This window comes from Lepidochelys kempii, chromosome 2 (assembly GCF_965140265.1).
Source record: "Lepidochelys kempii isolate rLepKem1 chromosome 2, rLepKem1.hap2, whole genome shotgun sequence".
NCBI lineage: Eukaryota > Metazoa > Chordata > Testudines > Cheloniidae > Lepidochelys > Lepidochelys kempii.
In genome coordinates, this window is record NC_133257.1 from 218,044,803 (window position 1) to 218,066,428 (window position 21,626).

A 21,626-nucleotide genomic window follows, 5' to 3' on the forward strand; every position below is an offset into this window, starting at 1 on the left:
ACAGTGAATTTGTGTGGGGGGGGTGGAGGGTGAGAAAACCTGGATTTGTGCTGGAAATCACTTTAGATAAGCTATTACCAGCAGGACAGTGGGGTGGGAATAGGTATTGTTTCATATTCTCTGTGTATATATAAAGCCTGCTGCAGTTTCCACGATATGCATCTGAGGAAGTGAGCTGTAGCTCACGAAAGCTTATGCTCTAATAAATTGGTTAGTCTCTAAGGTGCCACAAGTCCTCCTTTTCTTTTTGCGAATACAGACTAACACGGCTGTTACTCTGAAACCTGATTTATGACAGACTTTTAAAAAGCTTCTTTGTAGAATCATTTGCTCCTTTTTAGTGCAGGTCTTTGATGACACCAAAACATGTCCACTCCTTTCAGAGATGTATCAAACCGTCCCTTTTTGTTAAATACATTTTTATGGAAGAAGTCATCAGATGGTGCTTGTTGCACACAGTCTTACAAATTGTTTGCTTTCACATGCGAGCAAATTTTTAGGTCTTGGAAGAAAATACTCTGTTGTTGGTTTTCTGATGCAGGCTCTTATGTGGGAGGAGCTATGGCAAGCAACAAGGGAGTTCTCTCTCTCTTCCTTAATCTTTCTAGAATCAATACCTGGGGAGAGAGTTGCATTGTGAAACCAGACAGTGATGTTGGGGCTGAGATCCCTTAAGAGGGGACTGCCTGTGTGTGTGTGTGTTGCTTCTGACTACCTATGTTCAAGGACTGGTGTATATAGTGTAAAAGAAGTAAGTTACAGTAAAAATATATCCAGACTATGTGTCAGTGATTTCTCCTCCTCTGGGAAGCCTACCTGCAGAGCCCACTGACATCAGCTACCAGTCAGCAGAGGGGCTACACTATGCATTCTGAAAGATGGATAGATCCGATTTGTGGTAGAATCTGTTGCCAAATTTTAGTCAAGTTGTAAATTATGCATCTCAATTAGGTGGCACTACTAACTGGTACTCAAATGGGTATTATTACTTTGAAATGGATTTAAAAATAAGATAGTCCACTTCATCTTGTCCTGAAGTCAGACATTTCTCTTGCTATATTTTGTACAACTATACAAATATCAAACAGGACAATGAGATTGCCACATTTCAGTGCATTTGAATGTGTAGCTGCTATCAAATCTCTTCTCCCCTTTTTATTGTGGTAGCATTCTCAAGATGTTCAAGGTTGGATATGCACATCTAGCCACAAAACAAAACAACCTCTCCCCCTTCCCCCCCAGCCCCAATGCAGACAGGGTTCTGGAAAGATGATATACCCTATCTACCACCTTTATCTGTCTATGCCTCTCTGACATACTGGAACTCCACTTGCCAGCGGTACAAATACTTGATGTTTATGAATTAGGATATATTAAGATGTTTTATACTGTAAATTGGGTTATTTGCAATTGGTGAATTGGAAAATATTCACAATACAATGGTCCTGTTATGGGATCAGCACCCGCCTCTCGCGATCACCCCCTTCTGATCAGGTGTGAGCTTGCTGTTTCTTAGTTCTTGGAATGGGGTGGCATCTTGCAAGCACCCGCCCCGGCAGATGGTTTCTTTGGCAGGCCTTCAGTGACTCAGTCTTCCGGCCGAGTCACAAACACTATCTGTAGGCGGAACAGAATGAACAACCCCTTCTGGGATATACAGTGTTTACCTTCCGCAAGGCTTCCTCCCTGGAGACACTGCCCTCTATAACAGTCTAACAGGGCCCATCAGAGTAGCCTCTGTTGGTGTATCTTTTTCAGCAGCTGTCCTCCCCTGGGCTCAGTATTTCACCAGACCAACAGGGTCCATCGCGGTACCCTCACTTGGTCTGGCTAGCTTCTGGGCTCAGTCCCTGCAACCAGCCAGGAGCTCCTTCCTAGCTCCCCCAGTCTTCGGCAGCCCTCCCTGGGCTCAGCCCTGCTCATAGAGAGCTATCTCTGGTCCTGCTACTCTTCCAGCCAGCCAGAAACTTGATCCTCTCTCTTCCAGCTATTGACTGCTCTGTCTCTGCTGCTTCTTTTTATATGGCACTCCTGGTCCCAGATTGGCCATTCTAGGCCACCCAGAGGACTTCTCTTTTGCTCTTTTGTGGGGAGGGATGAGGCAGGCCCATGAGGCCTCCAGCAGGGGCCTTCAGATCTATTCCACCACATCACAGGTCCCTTTTAAAATTATTTTTTCTTTGATAGGATTTCAGTGTTTAAACTACTTTTTTAGTAACATCAGAACTTCCTAGATCTGCCTTGAGAATTCTCATTTAATGGAAAGCCTCAATCTATCTATCTGGACTTCTTTTCGCATTTAATACCACCAAATTTTATGCTTATCTTAACTTCTACTCATAAATCAAGTACAGTATTAAGTTAATTTTGAGGCTAGTTATATCTGGAACTCCATTTATGGTACAAATTATTCATTAAACAGATCTGTCTACTCTTCTTTGCCAGCAAAAAATAGAAACTATCCAACTTATTTTTCTAACTACTGTATCTAGAGAGATCTCGAAAATGTAGTTGCCAATGTTCAGTCAAATGATTGAGCCCATCCTGCTGTGGAAGTTCTCCCTCTTCTGGAACTACCTGAGCGTGAGATTCACCCCTGTACAGAGGACCGCTAATGTCTATACACCACTTAAATCCTCAATACAGAATTTAAGTAACGTATAGGACTTGTGCCAATCCTTTGCATGGGGGTGAACTACAGTCTCACCACTCGGCTCTCCAGACCTATCCTGAGATAGTTTTCTCACATTCAATTTTAAGAGAGTCATTCTTGTATTCTAGAGGATCCACTACAATTTCACACATACTCATTAATAAGTTCTCACTTGAAGAAGAGAATTTTGGAAAATATGGATAACCTCATAAGATAACAGTGGTTCTAAAACTATCTCAAAATTAACATAATTTTTCCCCAGTTCCTGGAACTTTCTTCAGCAATATTATACACTAAGATTGATGCTCCCATGATGATTTATACAGTACTTTTCTTAGCCTTATATTTAACTCTCTTGACTAAAGTAGGGGTTAATTCGATTGTCCCTAACCAGCATACACTAAAAGAGGTTAGAGTATCCAAGACTGCCAGTGAGCTATTACTGAGCACAGAACGGGTGTTCTTTTTGCAAATGCACCAACTACAGTACTGTATCCAACTCATTATTTTGTAAAGCACTTTGAAATACCAGTACCTTGAGTCCAAAAAGTGCAACACAAAATCATATTCTCTTCTATTATATTATCTTCTGCTTGTATCAGCAATAGTTATCTGCTGTATTCTTTTATCAACTTTGAGCTGGAACATTGTTTCCCACTGTGGCGATGTAGTTGTCTATATGCTGCATCCTCAAAAGAAGAGTCTCTGATGTAGCATTTCCTCTGATGTAAGACTACAATACCTAGGGTCAGAGCTTCTTTAAAAGCACTGTATTCACCCTTTTCATTACACTCAAAATACTTGGTTCCAAAGGCTGTTAAAAAAGGAGTGCATTGTATGTCCCCCAAATTTCAAGTTGCCGTGTACTCTCCTCCTTAAATCAGAGGATGTTTTGGTCATTTTGGAATAACATTAAATCAGCATGGGTGAGACTGAACATTTGATCCTCATTTTTTAAGGTGCATTTTAAACACAGAGTTATGCATAATTACTTAAAATGACACTGCCCTAAACTATGTACTGTAGGGGAAGAGTAAGCACTACCAAATCACGATTTATGCTACTATAATGTATACACTTTTATAGTGTGCTACGTTAATGTGATGTTATACAAATTACTCACCAAAAAAAACTACGCTTAAAACATTCAGATTGCAAAGACAAACACTGAAAAAGCTAGGCAATGACAAAATTAAGGTTGTCTGCACATCCTTGTCTGCATGTCTTATGACACACACTTTAATTCATGATCACATACTATTTTTTCCACAGGACTACAGTCTCATTCAGTGACCAGGATAGATGGCGCTCAGTTAATGAGCAGCTATTCAATTCTATTATTTTATTTTGTTTTTTCCTCATTACTCAATGTGTGGCCCCACACCTTAATTACTGCATATTATCCAAACCCTACTCTGAACACAGAATTATTCATTTCTTCATGGGTGCTCATCACTATTGTATCTGAGATCTTGACAGGTTTCAGAGTAACAGCCGTGTTAGTCTGTATTCGCAAAAAGAAAAGGAGTATTTGTGGCACCTTAGAGACTAACCAATTTATTTGAGCATAAGCTTTCGTGAGCTACAGCTCACTTCATCGGATGCATACTGTGGAAAGTGTAGAAGTTCTTTTTATACACACAAAGCATGAAAAAATGGGTGTTTACCACTACAAAACATTTTCTCTCCCCCCACCCCACTCTCCTCCTGGTAATAGCTTATCTAAAGTGATCACTCTCCTTACAATGTGTATGATAATCAAGGTGGGCCATTTCCAGTACAAATCCAGGGTTTAACAAGAACGTCTGGGGGCAGGGGGTAGGAAAAAACAAGGGGAAATAGGTTACCTTGCATAATGACTTAGCCACTCCCAGTCTCTATTCAAGCCTAAGTTAATTGTATCCAATTTGCAAATGAATTCCAATTCAACAGTCTCTCGCTGGAGTCTGGTTTTGAAGTTTTTTTGTTGTAATATCGCAACTTTCATGTCTGTAATCACGTGACCAGAGAGATTGAAGTGTTCTCCGACTCGTTTATGAATGTTATAATTCTTGACATCTGATTTGTGTCCATTTATTCTTTTACTTAGAGACTGTCCAGTTTGACCAATGTACATGGCCCACCTTGATTATCATACACATAGTAAGGAGAGTGATCACTTTAGATAAGCTATTACCAGCAGGAGAGTGGGCTAGGGGAAGAGAAAACCTTTTGTAGTGGTAAACACCCATTTTTTCATGCTTTGTGTGTATAAAAAGATCTTCTATACTTTCCACAGTATGCATCCGATGAAGTGAGCTGTAGCTCACGAAAGCTTATGCTCAAATAAATTGGTTAGTCTCTAAGGTGCCACAAGTACTCCTTTTCTTTTTGAGATCTTGACAGATATTTATTTATTTATTTTAAAACACCCCCATGAGGTGAGGGGAGGGGATAGTATTAGCCCTATTTTACACAAAGGGAAAGCAGGCACAAAGAGATTAAGATCAAAAGTATCCACTAATTTTGGGTGCCCAATTTGAGACGTCTAGACCCTGATTTTTCAAAGTTATTTAGCATTACAGATTGCACAAACAACCTTAATTCTGGCATATCCTCATTTCTAAGTGCTTGACTTTGCAACCTGAATAATCATAGAAACATAGGTTTGGGAAAGTCATTTAGTCCAGCGTCTTGCAGTGAGGCAGGATGGAGTAAACTTAGACATCCCTGATAGATATTTATCTAATTTGTTCTTTAAAATCTCCAATGACGGTGATTCCACAACATCCGTTGGTAATCCATTCCAGTAATAATTATTAATTATGTTATTTTAACATAGTTGTGTGTAATAGCTTTTAAATCAAGCTGAACACCCCCACCACCATCCCTGAAATCTCATCATTTGGAATGTAGTAACTAATAGCAGTCATCATCTACGTGGAACAGCACTAGAGAGGCGTAAGATACATACTTTACCATTGGGTTTTACAGATATTTGCTAACAGCAGTGGAATGCTAGACTCAGGAGACCACTTTTGCTGCTTTCCCTCTGACCTGTTTCTGGCACAGGCCTGTCTCTTTCCCCCACCCCGGCTCCTTATCCCAGTCCCACTCTCCTCAAATAGCCAGTCCCAGTCACCACTCTTCTGGCTTTTGATTACATTCCCAGTCTTCTTGTCCAGCTGCCCCATCCTGGCTTCTCATTTGATTTGTTTCATTCCCTACTCCCCCGGCCATCAATCATCCCCATGTCCGCGTTCATCATCCACACTGGCTCCCAGACCCAGTCTCCCACTATTAATTCCTTTTACAATTTCAAAGTCCCACCCGCCTATCTCCTTGACCCTATCTCTTTACCCAACCAGTACCAGTTTTCCCCTTACACCCTGACTCCTCATCAGAACTATTTCCCTCCATCCTCCCAACTTCCTTCCCCAATTCCCAATAGTTTTCAGTCCCAATCTCCTTGCCCAGACATTTTTAGTCTTACCCTGTGGCTCCCCCCACCCCGAACCAGTTTCTCCCACTCCTAGTGTCCTTGCACTGTAAGTCCTGTCCTCCAACCCCAGCTCCCAGTCCCAGTTTCCCTCTTCCCCCCATCCCCAAATCTCCAGTCCCAGTCTTCGCCCCCAAGCTCTTTGTCTCAATCTATTCCCCCAACCCATTCTCCCCAAGGTCTGGCTCTTGTCTCCTTTGTCTTTAGTTCAGGTGGCTTCCTCCTACACGCTCCCTGGGCTCAACAGAGGGGGTGTCACTGAGAGCACAGGAGAGATGGGCTCCCTGCTTTCTAGTTCCAGTGCCCCAACCTGGATCCAGTATGGTCCAGAGCAGCAAGGAACTTCGACAGGGAAAACTCTGTTCAGTCGTGATGGAATATTCAGGGAATTTAGCTATGAACATCTAAGAAGTCTCTAAGAACATCTAAGAAGCATCCGAATAGTGGTTTTTCATAGCCTTATTGCTTGTCTAAATTTTGGTGGATTTTCACAGGAACGGCAATAGGCACACACCTGACAAAAGGCCACTCCCTTGCCAAATTTAAAATCCCATCTCCAAAGCATGGGGGCATTAGAGTTTTTCAAAGAAAAAGTAGCTGTTAAATTAACATAACAACTTCTTTTCCCCTAGCATCATTCTCCGAAAAGGATGAGTTGTTTTGGATGAAATTTTCCAAAAAAGTTCAACCTGAGGCAAACACCCAAATTTCAGCCCAAACAGTTAAAGGTTGGCAAAATTGTAAGCAACTGAAAACAGAGTCTTCTAATGGGATGTGTCAGGTAACTTTAATAACAGGCAGTGTTACCCCCCCACACACACACACTATAAAAAAAAGTATTCCTGTTCATGCATTATGAATTACATAACAGATTTTATTTATGACCATTACTAAGTCAATTTTTCTAATTTATACAAATTGTTGATATGAAGTCAGTTTGTTTCCCTCTTGCTAACTTCATTATCTTTAAAATAAAAGTAACATACATTTCTTTCTGTGGTGTACTTTACATATTTTAAATGGCACTTGTTTTGATTTTGAATTTTATATTATGGCTGGAGAGGTTAGCATTCTGGAGGAATTCAAAACAGGTTCGTAACACAGTACGCTGACACAAGATCTTAACATATGATGTTCTAATTGGTAGTATAGTAGTTGATAGTTCATTTTATATGTAAGTTTTCATAGCAAAAAGTGTTCTTGTCCACCAAATTTAACTCTGCATTTTACATTGTAATTAGGATAAAATTCCATAGGCTAACCAGATATCTAAATCACTAAAAAACAAACAAACAAAAAAACCAACAACCCCCCTCCCCACCTCTCTTTGGATGAGCAAACTGAAAGTTTGAAATTAAAATGAATTTTAAAACACAACTCATTTAAATTTTATATTTTTAATAAATCTTCAAAATGGAAGAAGATCAGACATTCAATTTCAGATATTACAGTGTCCAGTTAAATTTGCTTGTTCCCTGTACTGAAGCAAGTCACACCTTAGAGAAATCACCCTGCTCAGTATTGGGGCACAGGCAAAATCCTTCATGATTGCTTTCCAACACAACAGATGAGCAGAAAATGAGCCATTTGCTCTGGCTGGTGTGACATGAATTTGTAGTTCCAGAAAATATTCCATAAGGAATTTAGATGAGAATTCTATGCATATACGTTCACAATTTACGTCCACTGAAAAAGTTCAATAAAGTAGAAAGAGGAAATAAAAATGAACTAAAAAAAGGCTCCAGGCTATGGCAGCTCAACTTACAGCAGTCAGATAATGACCTGTCATGTCCACTCTGCAACTTTTCACAAAATAGATCTTAAACAAGGATGGAAAAGGAACTAGCAAAGTCATTTTAACTATCATGATGTATGTGTAAATCTTTTGCTATACTGGTCTTTTACAAAACTTTAAACTGGGAGGATGTATGGAAGAAGAAGGGTAATGAAACATTATGTAACTCCCACTACCCTCATCTAATTTTTACAAAGAGATCTTGTACCTTAAAGAAGTAGTGTTTAGACCAATCATATACTATTCTGGAATGCAAAAGAATTTGTTGTTTAAAAGAAGCTTCTAAAAGTCTCTCTCAATACCATTATTCTAAAATACTGGAAATTTTATGATTTAGGGCACGGAGATTTGGCAGTATTGGAAGCACAGAGTAATCCTTTTCCAAGGGAGGTAGGTGATGTTATTAAAATGCTAGCTAATAGGCTTATTTCAGCTTTCATGTGAGGTAACAAAAACAACAATGTTTCTGAGATGAGAAAGCTTGTCAGACCTCAGTGGTGAGCATCACCCATTCCATAAAAGTGACAGGCAGTATTACCGGCAGAGAAGATGTTGCCCTCATGCCCTGCAGCAAAGTCACTGTCTGTCTATTCTCTGACAGACAGGGTAATAAGGGAATATGTTACATTGGTGGGAAAATAACTGACAAGATTGCTGGAGAGTCTTGTGACATATCATGAGCAAAACAGAAGTAGCCTACAAAGTGCTTGTGACAGAGAGCAACTTAAAGCATATGTTTATTACCATCACATTTCATCTTTGTATTGCTTCCACCTGCAAACATTCAGTAATATCTCAAAAACTACTTTTATTGTTAGGTCAACACGATGTCACCATTACCCAATTTCTAAAACTGGAAAAAAACCAAAACGGTTACCTACCTTTCATAACTGGTGCTTCGAGATGTGTTGCTCATGTCCATCCCATTGTAGGTGTGCGTGTGCCCACATATGTGGCCGTCTGAGACTTTTGCCTTAGCGGTATCCATAGGGCTGGCTGTAGCGCCCTCTGGAGAGCCGCACTCATGCCGCAGTATATCAGGCGCTGCCGGCTGTACGTCCTCTCAGTTCCTTCTTGCCGACAACTCTGATAGAGAGTCAGGAGGGTGGGTAATGGAATGGACACAAGCAACACATCTCAAAGAACAACAGTTACACAAGGTAGGTAACCATTTTTGATTCTTTGAGTGCTTGCTCATGTCCATTCCATTGTAGGTGGGCTCAGAGTTCACAGTCTCGCAGACTGGAGCACTGCTCTGTGGAAACCAGCATCAGCCCGACATACTCAGTGCATAGTGCGAAGCAAATATGAGGATGGACGTGGTCATGGCGTGGCAGATTTCCTGGATTGGCACCTGAGAGGCTCACTTGACTAGGGTGCAAGCGTCATGATCGCTGGTGGGGGCACCTTTGCCAGCTCATAGCAGTAGCCGATGCAAGAAGTGATCTAGGACAAGATTCTTTGGGTAGACACTGGGCAACCTTTCATCCGGTCTGCGACAGCAACAAACAGTTGTGTAGATTTACGGAACAGCTTCATCCTCTCTATGTAGAAGGCCGGTGACTCCGGACAGCCAGAGTATGCAGCCTGCATTCCGCATCTGTAGTATGAGGCTTTGGGCCGAAGATCAGTAGGTATATGTCCCGACCAGTATAGAATTGGGAGACACCGTGGACAGAAAAGCCAGGTGTGGACTCAGCTGGACCTTGAATAGAAGACTGTATAAGGCAGCTCCAATGTGCGCGCCCTGAACTCAGACACTCTATGGGCCAAAGTTATAGTGATCAAAAAGGAGATCTTCCAGGAGAGAAGCAGAAGGAAGCAGGAAGCCAGGGGCTCAAAGGAGGGCCCCGTGAGCCTGGACAGCACAAGATTCAGGTCCCCCTGGTTCTGGATATGCTGGTTAAGGCGCTCCAGAGCTTTCAGGAACTGCACTGCCATGGGATGGGAAAAGACCGACCTGCTGTGAAATGCTGGATGGAAAGCCAAAATGGCTGCCAGGTGCACCCTGATGAAGGAGAGAGACATGCTCTGGAGCTTAAGATACAGCAAATAGTCCAAGATGTCATGCTGGGGCTATAAGGATGACCATTGCTCTGTCTTGCTTCACCTTGAGCAGGACTCTGTGGATTAACGGCACCGGTGGGAAGGCGTACATCAGCGCTCCTGACCACAGAATCAGGAAGGTTTCCGACAGGGAGCCCTTTTCCCTGCCCAGCACAGAACAGAACACATGGCATTTCCTGTTCTGTCTGGATGTGAACAGGTCCACCTGGGGAAAGCCCCACCTGTGGAAAACTAGGCTGACCACCTCTGGATGGAGCAAACATTCGTGGCGAGATGAGAAGGTTCTGCTTAGTCGATTCGCCAGGACATTCTTGGCTCCAGGAAGGTGGGTGGGAACCAAATAAATGGTGTGCTGCACACAAAAAGTCCCAGAGGCTGAGCACTTTCTGACAGAGGGCCGAAGACCTGGCACCACCCTGCCTGTTGATGTAGTACACTGTGGCAGTATTGTCCATCAGGATTTGCACCACTTTGCCTTCCAGGTGGGGCAAAAAAGCCTGGCATGCCAGGCGAACTGCCCTGAGATCTCTGACATTGATATGGAGGCCTAGGTTGCGTTGCAGCCAACAGCCCTGGGTGTTGAGCTCGCCCAGACAGGCGCCCCAACCCAGATCTGACGTGTCCGAGACCAAGACGAGCAAGGGCGATGGGGCTGCAAAGGGAACTCCTGGCAGCACCGACTTGGCATCCTGCCACCAATCCAGAGAGGAGAGGACGTGGCTCGGCACCATGACCACTCAGTCCAGGGGTTGCCTGCTTGGAACGTACACCGAGGAAGCCACGCTTGCAGGGGCCTTAGATGAAGCTCGGTGTGACTTACCACATAGGTGCATGTGGCCATGTGGCCCATCAGACGCAGGCACATGTAGGCTGTGGTGAGCGGTTGGCTCTTTATGTGACCGAACAAGTCCATATAGCTTAAAAGCACGCTTCTGGTAGAAAGGCCCTGGCCTGCATGGAGTTGAGAACCGCTCTGATTAACTCTATGCCTTGAATGAGTGTTAACATGGATTTTTCTGTTTATTAGGAGACCCAGATCACTACAGGTGGAGCGCACCAGACTGAGGCTCCTCTGGACCTGCTCTGGAGACCTGTCCTCGATGAGCCAATTGTTGAGATGGGGGAGATTTGGACCCCTTGATGCCTCAGGTAAGCCGCCACCTGCGCCACGCATTATGTGAACACCCTGGGGGCCGAGGACAGGTCAAAGGGTAGCACTGTAAACTGGAAGTGGCGCCCCGCCACTAAGAAAGGCAGGATATGTCTGTGTCCTAGGAATATGGAGATAGGAAAGTAAGCATCCTTCAAGTCAAGAGCGGTGTACCAGTCCCCCAGATCCAGGGAAGGGATGATGGAGGCCAGGGATACCATGAGGAACTTCAATTACATGAGCGACATGTTGAGGCCCTGCAGGTTCAGAATGGGTCTGAGTCCCCCTTTTGCCTTCAGGATTAGGAAGTAGCAGGAGTAGAATCCTCTTCCTTGCATATCCTGAAGAGTCTCCTCCATGGCCCCCAGGCATAGGAAGTTCTCGACCTCCCGAACGAGGAGTTGCTCATGAGAAGAGTCCCTGAAGAGGGACGGGGAAGTGGGGGGACGGGAAGGAGGGGCAGCCAAAAACTGCAGGGTGTAGCCCCGAGCCACTATGTCCAGGACCCAACAGTCCGACGTAACCCACAACCAGGCTGAGTGGTAGGGGAAAAGTCGGTCGAAGAAAGGGCAGGAAGGATCTGGACAGTTGGCTGGTGCATCGCTCCTGAGTGCACCCTCAAAATGAGCGCTTCTGGCCCCCGGGAGCTTAGCCAGGCCAGGCTGTGCAGGAGATTGAGATGACGAAGGGCAGCAGCAGTTAAACCCAGTGTCCCTTTTTCTTGCAGGCCCCTGTCGAGGCTGCTACTGTCTAGGTGGCGGAGGAGGCCGGAACGGCTGCCTGGACATCTGACGAGCGTGCGTCCCCAGGGAGCGAAGGGTTGCCCTTGTATCCTGCAGGCCATGCAGATGTGTATCTGTTTGGTTGGAAAATAGGCCAACACCATCAAACGGGAGGTCCTGGATAGAGGCCTGCATCTCCCAGGACAGGCTGGCGGTCTGGAGCCAGGAACTGCACTGCATGACCGCGGCTGAGGCAACCACTTGGGCAGCTGAATCGACTGTGTCCCAGGCCATCTAGAGAGAGCACAGGGCTGCTGCAGTCCCCTCTTCCACCAGGGTTGCGAACTCCTGGGCCGCCCCCTGGGACATGGAGTCCTTCAACCTGAGGAGAGAGTCCCACAGGTCAAAACTGTAGCAGAGGGCCTGGTGGTTTGCTACCTGAAACTGGAGGTTGGCCGTAGAATAAATTTTTGACCAAACAAATCCAGTCTCTTAGTCTCTTTATTTTTAGGGGTGGAGCTGGCGGGCCCCTACTTGTCCATTTTGTTGGCCGCTGACACGACCAATGACCCTGGTGGCAGATGAGTGTATAAGTACTCAAACCCTTTTGCAGGAACGAAGTACTTCTTTTCTGCCTTTTTAGAGGTGGGCGGGATGGAGGATGGGGTTTGTCAGATAGTTTGGCAATGTTCAGGACCCGCTCATATACTGGCAGTGCGACCCAGTCTGGGGAGGATGTGGAGAGCACACTAAATAATGTGTCCGTCTGCTCCACCATCTCCTCCGCCTTGATGGCCAAGTTGGATGCCACCCTGTGGAGCAGCACCTGATGCTCACAGAAATTGCCTGGTGGGCTAGCTCTGGAAGGCCCCGCCACTGCCTTGTCCAGGGAGGAGGAGGATTATTGGATGACCGGGGGAGGTCTGGCAGTGTACTCACCTGTTGGTGCGGGAGGCCTTGGGGTGGGTACCGGATCCTCACCCGTGATGGCCGCCAGGACATCCTGCACTGAGCCCGGTGCCATGGGTACCAGGAGCACTGTCTTCGGCCTGTCTGACGCAGCGACTGAAGGCTGGCAGGAGTGGGGCACTGACATGACGGGAATGCCCCATGCATTCCAATAAGGCCATTGGGTCAGCCACTGGCTCTGTTGCCAGGTCGGCACCGATGTCACAGATGCACCCTCTGAAGCCCAATCATGTTGCCTGGGCAAAGGGCTGATTTGTGCCTCCAAGCCTGAGACATTGTCACCCTCTGGCGACCAGGGCAGGGTTGTGGAGGCTTGAGTCTGACAGCTCACCATCACCACCGGAGACCGCTGATGGGAACGGTCCGAATGGTGCTGGGGGTAGGGGAAGCAGTGCTGCTTCGAGGAGCGCCCTCAAGGTCTCAGTGACTGCAACCGACTGTGCGATGAAGACCGAGGCCAGGGAGATCGACGATGCCTGGGCGAGCTTTGGCACAACGACGGAGATCGGGAGCACGGTGCCGACAACTCATAGTGGCGAGCTGGAGACCTAGGTTGACGCGGAGACCAAGAATGTGGCGACCTAGGGCTCTGTCTTGGCTCTGGAGAACGGCGGTGCTTGCCTGTTTTGTGCAAAGCCTTGCCGGTAGGCTTGCCCTTATGGGAAGCCTTAGCTGGTTCCATAGCTGCACGCAGTGCCAGCTTCAGTGGAGGTTCTCTCAGCTCTCCAGGTGCCAGGGCCTTGGAGGAGGTTGACAGCGCCATCGATCTAGGCCCTTTATCGCTCCCCGGAGTTGGTGGCAGGCCATTCAGGGAGAGGAACTCCCCAAGCCCGAGCCCTTTAGAGGGTATGAAGTGGGTGTAAGGCCCCAGCAGTGTCCTTTGCGCAGAGCCCCTTGGTTGGGCTTGGTTGGTGCCACCCTCTTACTCTTTTTCTTCAGCACCGGCAACAGGGATTGGTGCCAGGAGGATCCTGGTGCCGGAGGTGTGCTGCGCACCGAAGTTGAAGTGCTGGGTGCCAGTTCTGGCCACGACAGCTCCAAAGCTGGGCGCAGGGCAACCTGCATCAAGAGTGCCCTAAGACGGTGTCGCACTCTCTTTGTGTCTGCGGACGAAAGTTCTAGCAGATGCGACAGCGCTCCTTTATATGGGTTTTCCCAAGGCACTGTAGGCAACTCTTGTGCAGGTCACTAACAGGCACAGGCATGTTACACGAAGAGCAGGGATTGAAACCAGGAGACTGAGGCATGCCCCGCCAGGGGAAAAGTCCCTACTGGGACATTACCTAACTAACATTTAACAGGTACTTAAGAACTAACTAACAAAGATTAAACTATTTGCAGGTAAAGCACAAGGCTAAGCTAGACGAGAAACTGCTGACCACTTGCGAAGCAAGGGACAGAGGTGCTCCCACTGACTACCACGGGTGGTAAGAAGAAACTGAGAGGGCACAGGGCCGGTGGCACCCGATATATCGTGCCATGAGCATGGCACTCCCGAGGGCGCCATAGCCAGCCCTCCAGGTATTGCTAAGGCAAAAGTCTCTGATGGCCACACATGTGGGCACGGACACACCTACAATGGAATCAACATGAGCAAGCACTCAAGGAAGAACTATAATTAGGAAGGTAGATAATGTAATCACCTTTATTAGGACAATAAAATCATTATGCAAAACCTCGTGTATTATAACTTCACTTTTTATTGAACCAATAAGTACCACATAATCTATTTGTCCAATTTTTTTCTAGGGCCAATACACCTAAACACTCGTTGTCTAGGAAAAGTTAAAATTTGTTTATCTGAATTAACATTCATACTATAGTGATTATTTAAATTGAATTTAAGCAGATGAATAGCAAAGGGAAAAATTAAATTTCCTTTATTACTTTCCATTTGGAAATATTACTTTTTAAAGTCTGATTTCTCCACTGAAGGGAAGGAGACTGCATTAGTGTCTTCTTGGCAAATGCTGAAACGTGCAATCCTATTTCACTGCAGTAATCCTTAAGGAAACTTTGTTGTGACATACCAAAAATTGGATTTAGTGGTTGAGTGAGAGATTGAAAATGCTTGTGGCTCAAGTCTGCTATTCATCCAAAGGTCAGACAGAGTGCAGCAAACAATGCCAGATTCCTTACAATGTTCCTGCCTAATGGACTTGTATTCAGCCCAGAAGGAAGTCCCCTTCCTATTGGGAGAAAAAGCCCTAGAATTCATAAGTATTTATTGGATGTTGAAATATATGCAGGGTATTATGTGTAAAATATATACTATAAAGCAAGACAACAGATTGAAATTGGAAGAGAAAGAAAACATTAAGCCTTTTAAAATTATTTTCATATAAAGGAAGGACTGTACGAAAAGTTTAATTCAGCTAACATGATCTTGTTAGACACAATGTAGCATAATAGATGAGAGAAAAATATGGTATGCTAAAAAGAAAGACATCTCTTAATATGGACAGTAACATAGCTTTTTTTCAATAGTTTCTTTACACTGCTTTGCAAGAAAAAAATTCTTTGTTAAGTAACTAAACAAAGCCACAAGGAGTCCCCATAAGACAACTTTCTCAGTACCTATCATATTCATCATTTTCTCATTCAAATATAATTAAAATTGGCTATGTTGAAAATAGTGCAATAAATCAAACTTAATTGTTAAATATTAATTTTAAGAATGGGTCTTTATGAATTAAAAATGAAAATCAGTCTCAGTAATAAACATCTTGTTTGGTATATTTTTAAATGTGAAATAATCCTTAATATAAGTACAGTAAATATCTGTGGTCATTGTAGCTTGTAAATTCAATTTTATTTTTTCAAAACATTTCATCTTACATCAAAATATCTAAAAATTAACTCACTTTACAGAAAAATAATGTTGAATTAATTTTCATGGTAAATTATTCAGCAAGCATAGCATTTTATCTGCATAGTTTGGCCAGCTACGCCAAATACACATTTGGAGTTTCAAAAAGTGCCCTTTTGCAAAAACACTGAAAAAATACGACGCAGAACATTTTAACTAATGTTATAAAGAAACCCTTTTGGTTTAAGAGGTGACAGGAATTCAATATCAATTATAATTCACTCCAGGAGTGCCCATTGTATTTAAGTGGTATTCAAGAAAGACTGCTTGATGTCCAAACTATAGCTGACAGCTAATTTCCAGTGTCCATCTTTGTATCTTCTTGATTGAAGAATGATTTGATTAACGCCCAGCAAAGCAAAGTATTTTATTTTTCCAATTGTAAAAGAACACCAGCAACTTGAAAATCCCATTTGTGCTTGAAAATTTTATATCTACTTTAGTTATAAATAACTGTACACCTAAGAAAGATTATTAGAAGCTAAAGAAGTTAGTAGAAAAAGATCCTCTATTTTTTCTGTTTGTTAACTTTGCGTGTTTGATAGCATTTTCTTTATAGTCCACTTCTCTATGTAATCAGTTATTCGGTCACTTTATCTCTTTCCGAAAATACACTGATAAGCAAAAACAAGCAGCAGAAAAGCTTATGAAATTAACCGATTTTTTAAAAAGTTCTCTTATTTTAATGATGCCCTATCAGCAAATGGATATTTTTAAAATTAGTCACTTTAAAAAAATCAAGTTGACAGTGTCTCTTTAAAGCATCTAGGGGGTGCTGGCACCCATGCTTGCAGGATAACACCACAGAAGTGGATGATTGTTGGTAGCATTAATATAACAAAGTTTCAGTCGTGAGAATTTTAAGTTCAAACAATTTTAGAATGTCATATCTTACAACTATCCCTCATGCTAACCTAATAATGTCCCTTGCAATTGATTTACATTGGAAAAAACGAAACAAAAAAAATGTAGACTTTCAAATCTTTCATAAATACATTTCAAATGAATTTACTATTAACCATGCCTTCAAAGGTTATGGTTTACACTATTAAAATATTAAAATATCTGACTGCTTATAATGGGGCAAAGAATGCTATGGTATTTTAACTTAATACTTTGGACTTATATATTTTGGGGGTCACAACCATAATGTAAGAAGAAAATAGTTAAGAGGAATAAGAAACTCCCCTTTATCGAGCCAATTAACACAATTTCCATTTTGCATTTTTCTCTCCTTTAGTTAAAGTCAAGATGAAATCCTTGCAGTGTGACCTTTAACTGTGTGGATTTAAATGTCTGTTTCCCAGTGCAGATCTATGCAAAATGTTCAAACACAAACTCAAGATGAGAAACTATGCAATGATTTGCTCAAAAAGGCTGTCCAAAACCAGAACTCCTCCTCTGAGTTTTCACAGACTGAATTAACTTACTTTAGAGGAAGTAGAATCACACTCTTGACATATCCATCCATAGCCTGTCTGTTTTGGAGATTTTTTCAAAGGAGGGTCCAGACAACCAAAATGGTAGCAGAGTCTGCATTCATCACACCTGCAGGAGAAACAGATACATTGTGTTTCTTCACCAATTAAATCAAGCACACACTTTGGGGTAGTTCACCCCATGGAAAACTTACCACCAAATCTCTGAATCATTAGTTTGGATTAAAACAGACATTTTCAGGAAGGGTGATTTACATGTACACTCACACATTTAAGTATGTTTCTATTTAATTTGGAATATTCTCATGGAGAAATGCAGGAGGCAGCTATGTATTTTCTCTATATTGATGATTTGCAGAATTTAGTACACTTTCCGGCTAACAAAACTTTTTACATTATGGATCTTCCATAATGTCTGCCAACATATCTAGAAATTCAAACATGTTTACAATTGCATGAATGATTTTTTAAAATAGTGACTTTGTAACTAATAAATAAAATCTGCACAAAATATTCAATAATGTGAGATTCTTTTAGTACGAATTTGAAAAGGTTATTCAATTAAAACATTTTGCTGTCATCTTTCACTTATAACTGAAAAAAGTCTAACCTGTACACATCATATTCTGAGTTTATCAACAAGCTTTTTGATAATGTTTTGTGCCATATACACCCCACAGACAACAGTCTGAAACATCGATCATAAGTATTCTTTGTTCAGACATTCTTAGTCTACTGCCACTGAAGAAGCATTTGCTATACTGCAGTGCTTAATGAAAGGAGCCTTACATCAGATAGTACAACAATATGCTCAAGAGGAAAAAAGAATTTAACAGCAAATAATAGAGATTCATACATTTTATTGAAGTGGTTGTCTTCATCACTTTTTTGCATACACCCTATGATCTTTTGTTCAAAAGGGAAAACTTTTTGAAAACTAATTTTGTCAAATTCTTTTTCTTTATTCCATTTAAGTGTCTCAAATGTTTGAATTAAAGCCTCATAAGCCAGGAAATCCACAAATAAGAAGCTAGCAAAGCACATTTAAGAAAATCCCAAACTCTTGCAAGGTGCAGAATGCAGAATTATTTTTTTAAAAATAAAAGGCTCAGTGTGCTACTTATCAGACCAAGAACAACAATACATTTTAATAAATTATTAACAGAACACAGAGCACATAACAGAAAGAGGATTAAACAAAAGGAATGCACTAAAATATTTGAAAAGGAAAACTCCATATAAAAAAATAACCCGTTTGGGATAGTATTTGGTTAACCTAAACAAGTATTTTTCTAGCATAACTGCAGAGGGTGCACATATTCAAACTTATTTTCAACTAATTTAATAAATACATTTCAAAAGGACTCTATTGGATCCTAAAATCTACAAACATGAGAATATTAGTCATTTTAGTACAACCGATACAGATTCTGTTAGCAGACTGCTTAGTAATAGCACAGCAATACAGGAGAACAGTTGTAACAGAAATGTTCTGTTTAAAAGAAAACAATCTTTCCTCTTCAAAATCATGCTTTAAAATCTCTAATTTGGTGGGAGGGGAAACATCTTTCACCCAGAATGCCCAATATTCTGATTTTACTTTAAGCCATGTTTCAAAAGTCATCCAATAAATCTACGTAAGTTGGGTTGAAATTACCATAAAACATTATGAGAGAAGATACAGGTTTCAGGATCCTAAAGCCAAGTTTTGTTCTTGTATTCAATTAAATTTTCTTTTCAAATCAGTTTATTTTGTCTATAAAGAACAATATTCTCATATTCTTCTTGCATATGTATATACTAAATTAAAAACTTCAATATAAAAGTTTCCAGAGACTGTTTGTTTGTTTTATTTAAATATATATACACAACCGGTGAGAGCATGTGGATGATTAAATCATCCTCATATACCACACACCATTCAGATGTGAAAGTATCAAGTGATGCATATTTATAAAATGATAACCATAAATTGTGAAACACTGCTTTTATATTGTTTTTATAAAAATATATTATTGTACAGTAGAACCTATATTTGATCTTTTAAAAATATGAAAATAAAAGAGCTCCCTTAGGGAAAACAGCACAGTAAAATGATAAATGTACTGTGCAATGATAGGTAAATTAAAATAAATTTAGCTGTTTAAAAAAAGATGATCTTCTAGGCACAAAACTATGATTACCCCAATATCCTTTCCATTGATTCCAATGGGAGTTTGACCATCGACTACTATAGCAGCAGGACTAGACTCTACCAATGTTAATATGGTGAGATGGTAGGATACAGAATACATTTCTGGTACACCATACCTGATAAAATGAAGGATCTACTAATTAGAATATTTTACTACTGGACCATCTGCCTGGCAGCACTGTCGTGTGATACATTTTTGGTGACTGACCTTCAAATTCTTGGAGAAAAAGGGACAGCTCACACACATTTCAGCTCTGTAAAGAAAACACTTGTTCCTCCTTGATAAATTATAGTTTAGCATTGGCACCAGCACTGGAGGAAACCTGGTCAGTTATCAAATGCCTGTCAGTTGGGTTACAAAGACAACTGGCAAAATGAGTATTAAGGTCTGCAATATGAACCACATACTATGATCTAGGGTCCTAGTCAAATGTGGAGATGGAAAATGTACTGTCAGATCCAGAAACAGAACCTAAACAAACTATAAGATGACTTTGAAACTTTAAAGTTATGTGAATTTCTTGGTTGTGAAAGATGCCAAGTTAATAGCCCCGGAACTTTGCAGTAGTCATGTTCACAGAACAGGTGGAGAATAGATATCAACAGCGCACGCTTCCCTACACTACCCGGAGAAATGTGCCTCAGACATGATCTTGTGGGAACTCTGAGGTGAATAGATAGTTATGTACTTGGCTTATCTGCTAGGGTTATAAACAAGAGTTTATAGAGTTATAAACAAGCTGACTAGCACACTCTGCTTTCTATACATGTATAATATTTGTTTAGCAATGTATATCCTCCATAGTTTAAACCGGGGTGCCCAACCTATGGCCCACCAAAGCATGACATAAGGCCTTGGGCATTCTTCAACACAATATACCAATGACTGATTCCTTAGCGTTTTGTCATCTTTACATCATTTTAGTTTATACAAGTGTGTAAATAGACAACACTGTACGTAGAAACAACCTATATAAACACATATGAAACAAGCTGAACTTAAAGTATAAATCAATACAGGTGACTTTAAATCTTATTAAAATATATAGAAATCTATTTGGTTCACACAAGCTTGTGCTTAGGTTTATGTGGGCCTACTGTGTAATAAGGTTGGGCACCGCTGGTTTAGACAAAATATTAACCATATGAATCAAAGGTCAGATTTTCCAAAACAGGCATCCACATTTTCACCACTATTTGAGGGGCCATTATATGCCAAAGTACGTGATCTACGGGTGCAATTAAGTACTCAGTGGTCTAGGAGTTGTACCCAGAACTTTGTGAACATAAAAAATGGAGATCCGCTAAGTGTAGGCTAAAAAACAAGCTCCTGGTGTTAAAATAGCTTTAACCGATATGATGCTACCTATTATTGTCAATGCCTTTAACAAGATTCAAATCATGTTACATAACAAAATTAGGAAATGCTTTATTTTCCATTCCAAAAAGGAAGGCAGGTAATTAATTTTCTAATTTTACATGGAGAAAATAAGGTAGATAAACTGAGGAAGGAAGGTGAAAATTTGTAGTAGTTAGGTTAATAAGTTAAATAATAAAGGAAATGGTAACAATTGAAAGGAAATATTGTTCATATGTAAAAAAATATAGAATGGAGGTCAAGAATCTCCTCACAGCCAGACGTTGATTAGACAGTTCCATACCTGAAACACGTATGCTTTGTTCTTTATTAAAGTGATCTCCATCTGCTCATGCCCTTGGAATTTTTTTAGCAGTATAGCCTGCTGTGTTCAAGCTCCACATAACTCTGTATTTTTCCTGTTCATAATTAACTAATTATGCTCTAATCAATAGTGTAGATCCTTATTTTACAATGTAAATCAGATAAATGAGATAATGGCTGGGGGTCAATCTCATTTTATTTACAAAGCTCAGCACACACATCCAATTTCATTACCTCGCATCTACCTGCACAGGAGGGAATCTTATCAGCTGGCCTGCAGAAGTCTTAGAGTGAGCAGTGGGGAAAAAGTCCTTTGCTTTTATAAAGGAACAGTGGATGCAACGCAAACCCATTACAGACACATTTGTAAGTCACCACAGTTAATATCATATAAATTTACAAAGAGCTGACTCAGGCAGAGTGAGAAAACCTATTTTGCATTCATAAGTCAGCAGTGCCCATCTATAGCTGTAAAAGTAATTACCTACAAGTCCCTGAAACACAACATTAATAAGCTAATCTTTAAATTCAACTTCACATAGATGCTTTAGAGACTACAGAAAATCTCTCACACTTAAATGCGCATACCATTGCACATTTGTCTACAGT

At 41.6% G+C, this 21,626-nt stretch overlaps 1 protein-coding gene across 5 annotated transcripts in view; it reads right to left on the reverse strand.

Moving 5' to 3' along the window:
- The window catches only part of PHF14 (PHD finger protein 14), a 302,241-nt gene that overhangs the window by 76,505 nt on the left and 204,110 nt on the right, over positions 1 to 21,626 (reverse strand). For 2 of the 5 annotated variants that reach the window (XM_073333842.1, XM_073333841.1), the window contains exon 17: positions 17,134 to 17,251. The exons of 2 other annotated variants lie outside the window; for them this stretch is intronic. In XM_073333842.1, coding sequence (XP_073189943.1) covers positions 17,134 to 17,251 — 118 coding nt within the window. Of the gene's footprint in view, positions 1 to 17,133; positions 17,252 to 21,626 lie in introns of those variants that run through there. One more of the 5 variants, XM_073333847.1, reaches the window with a different exon arrangement.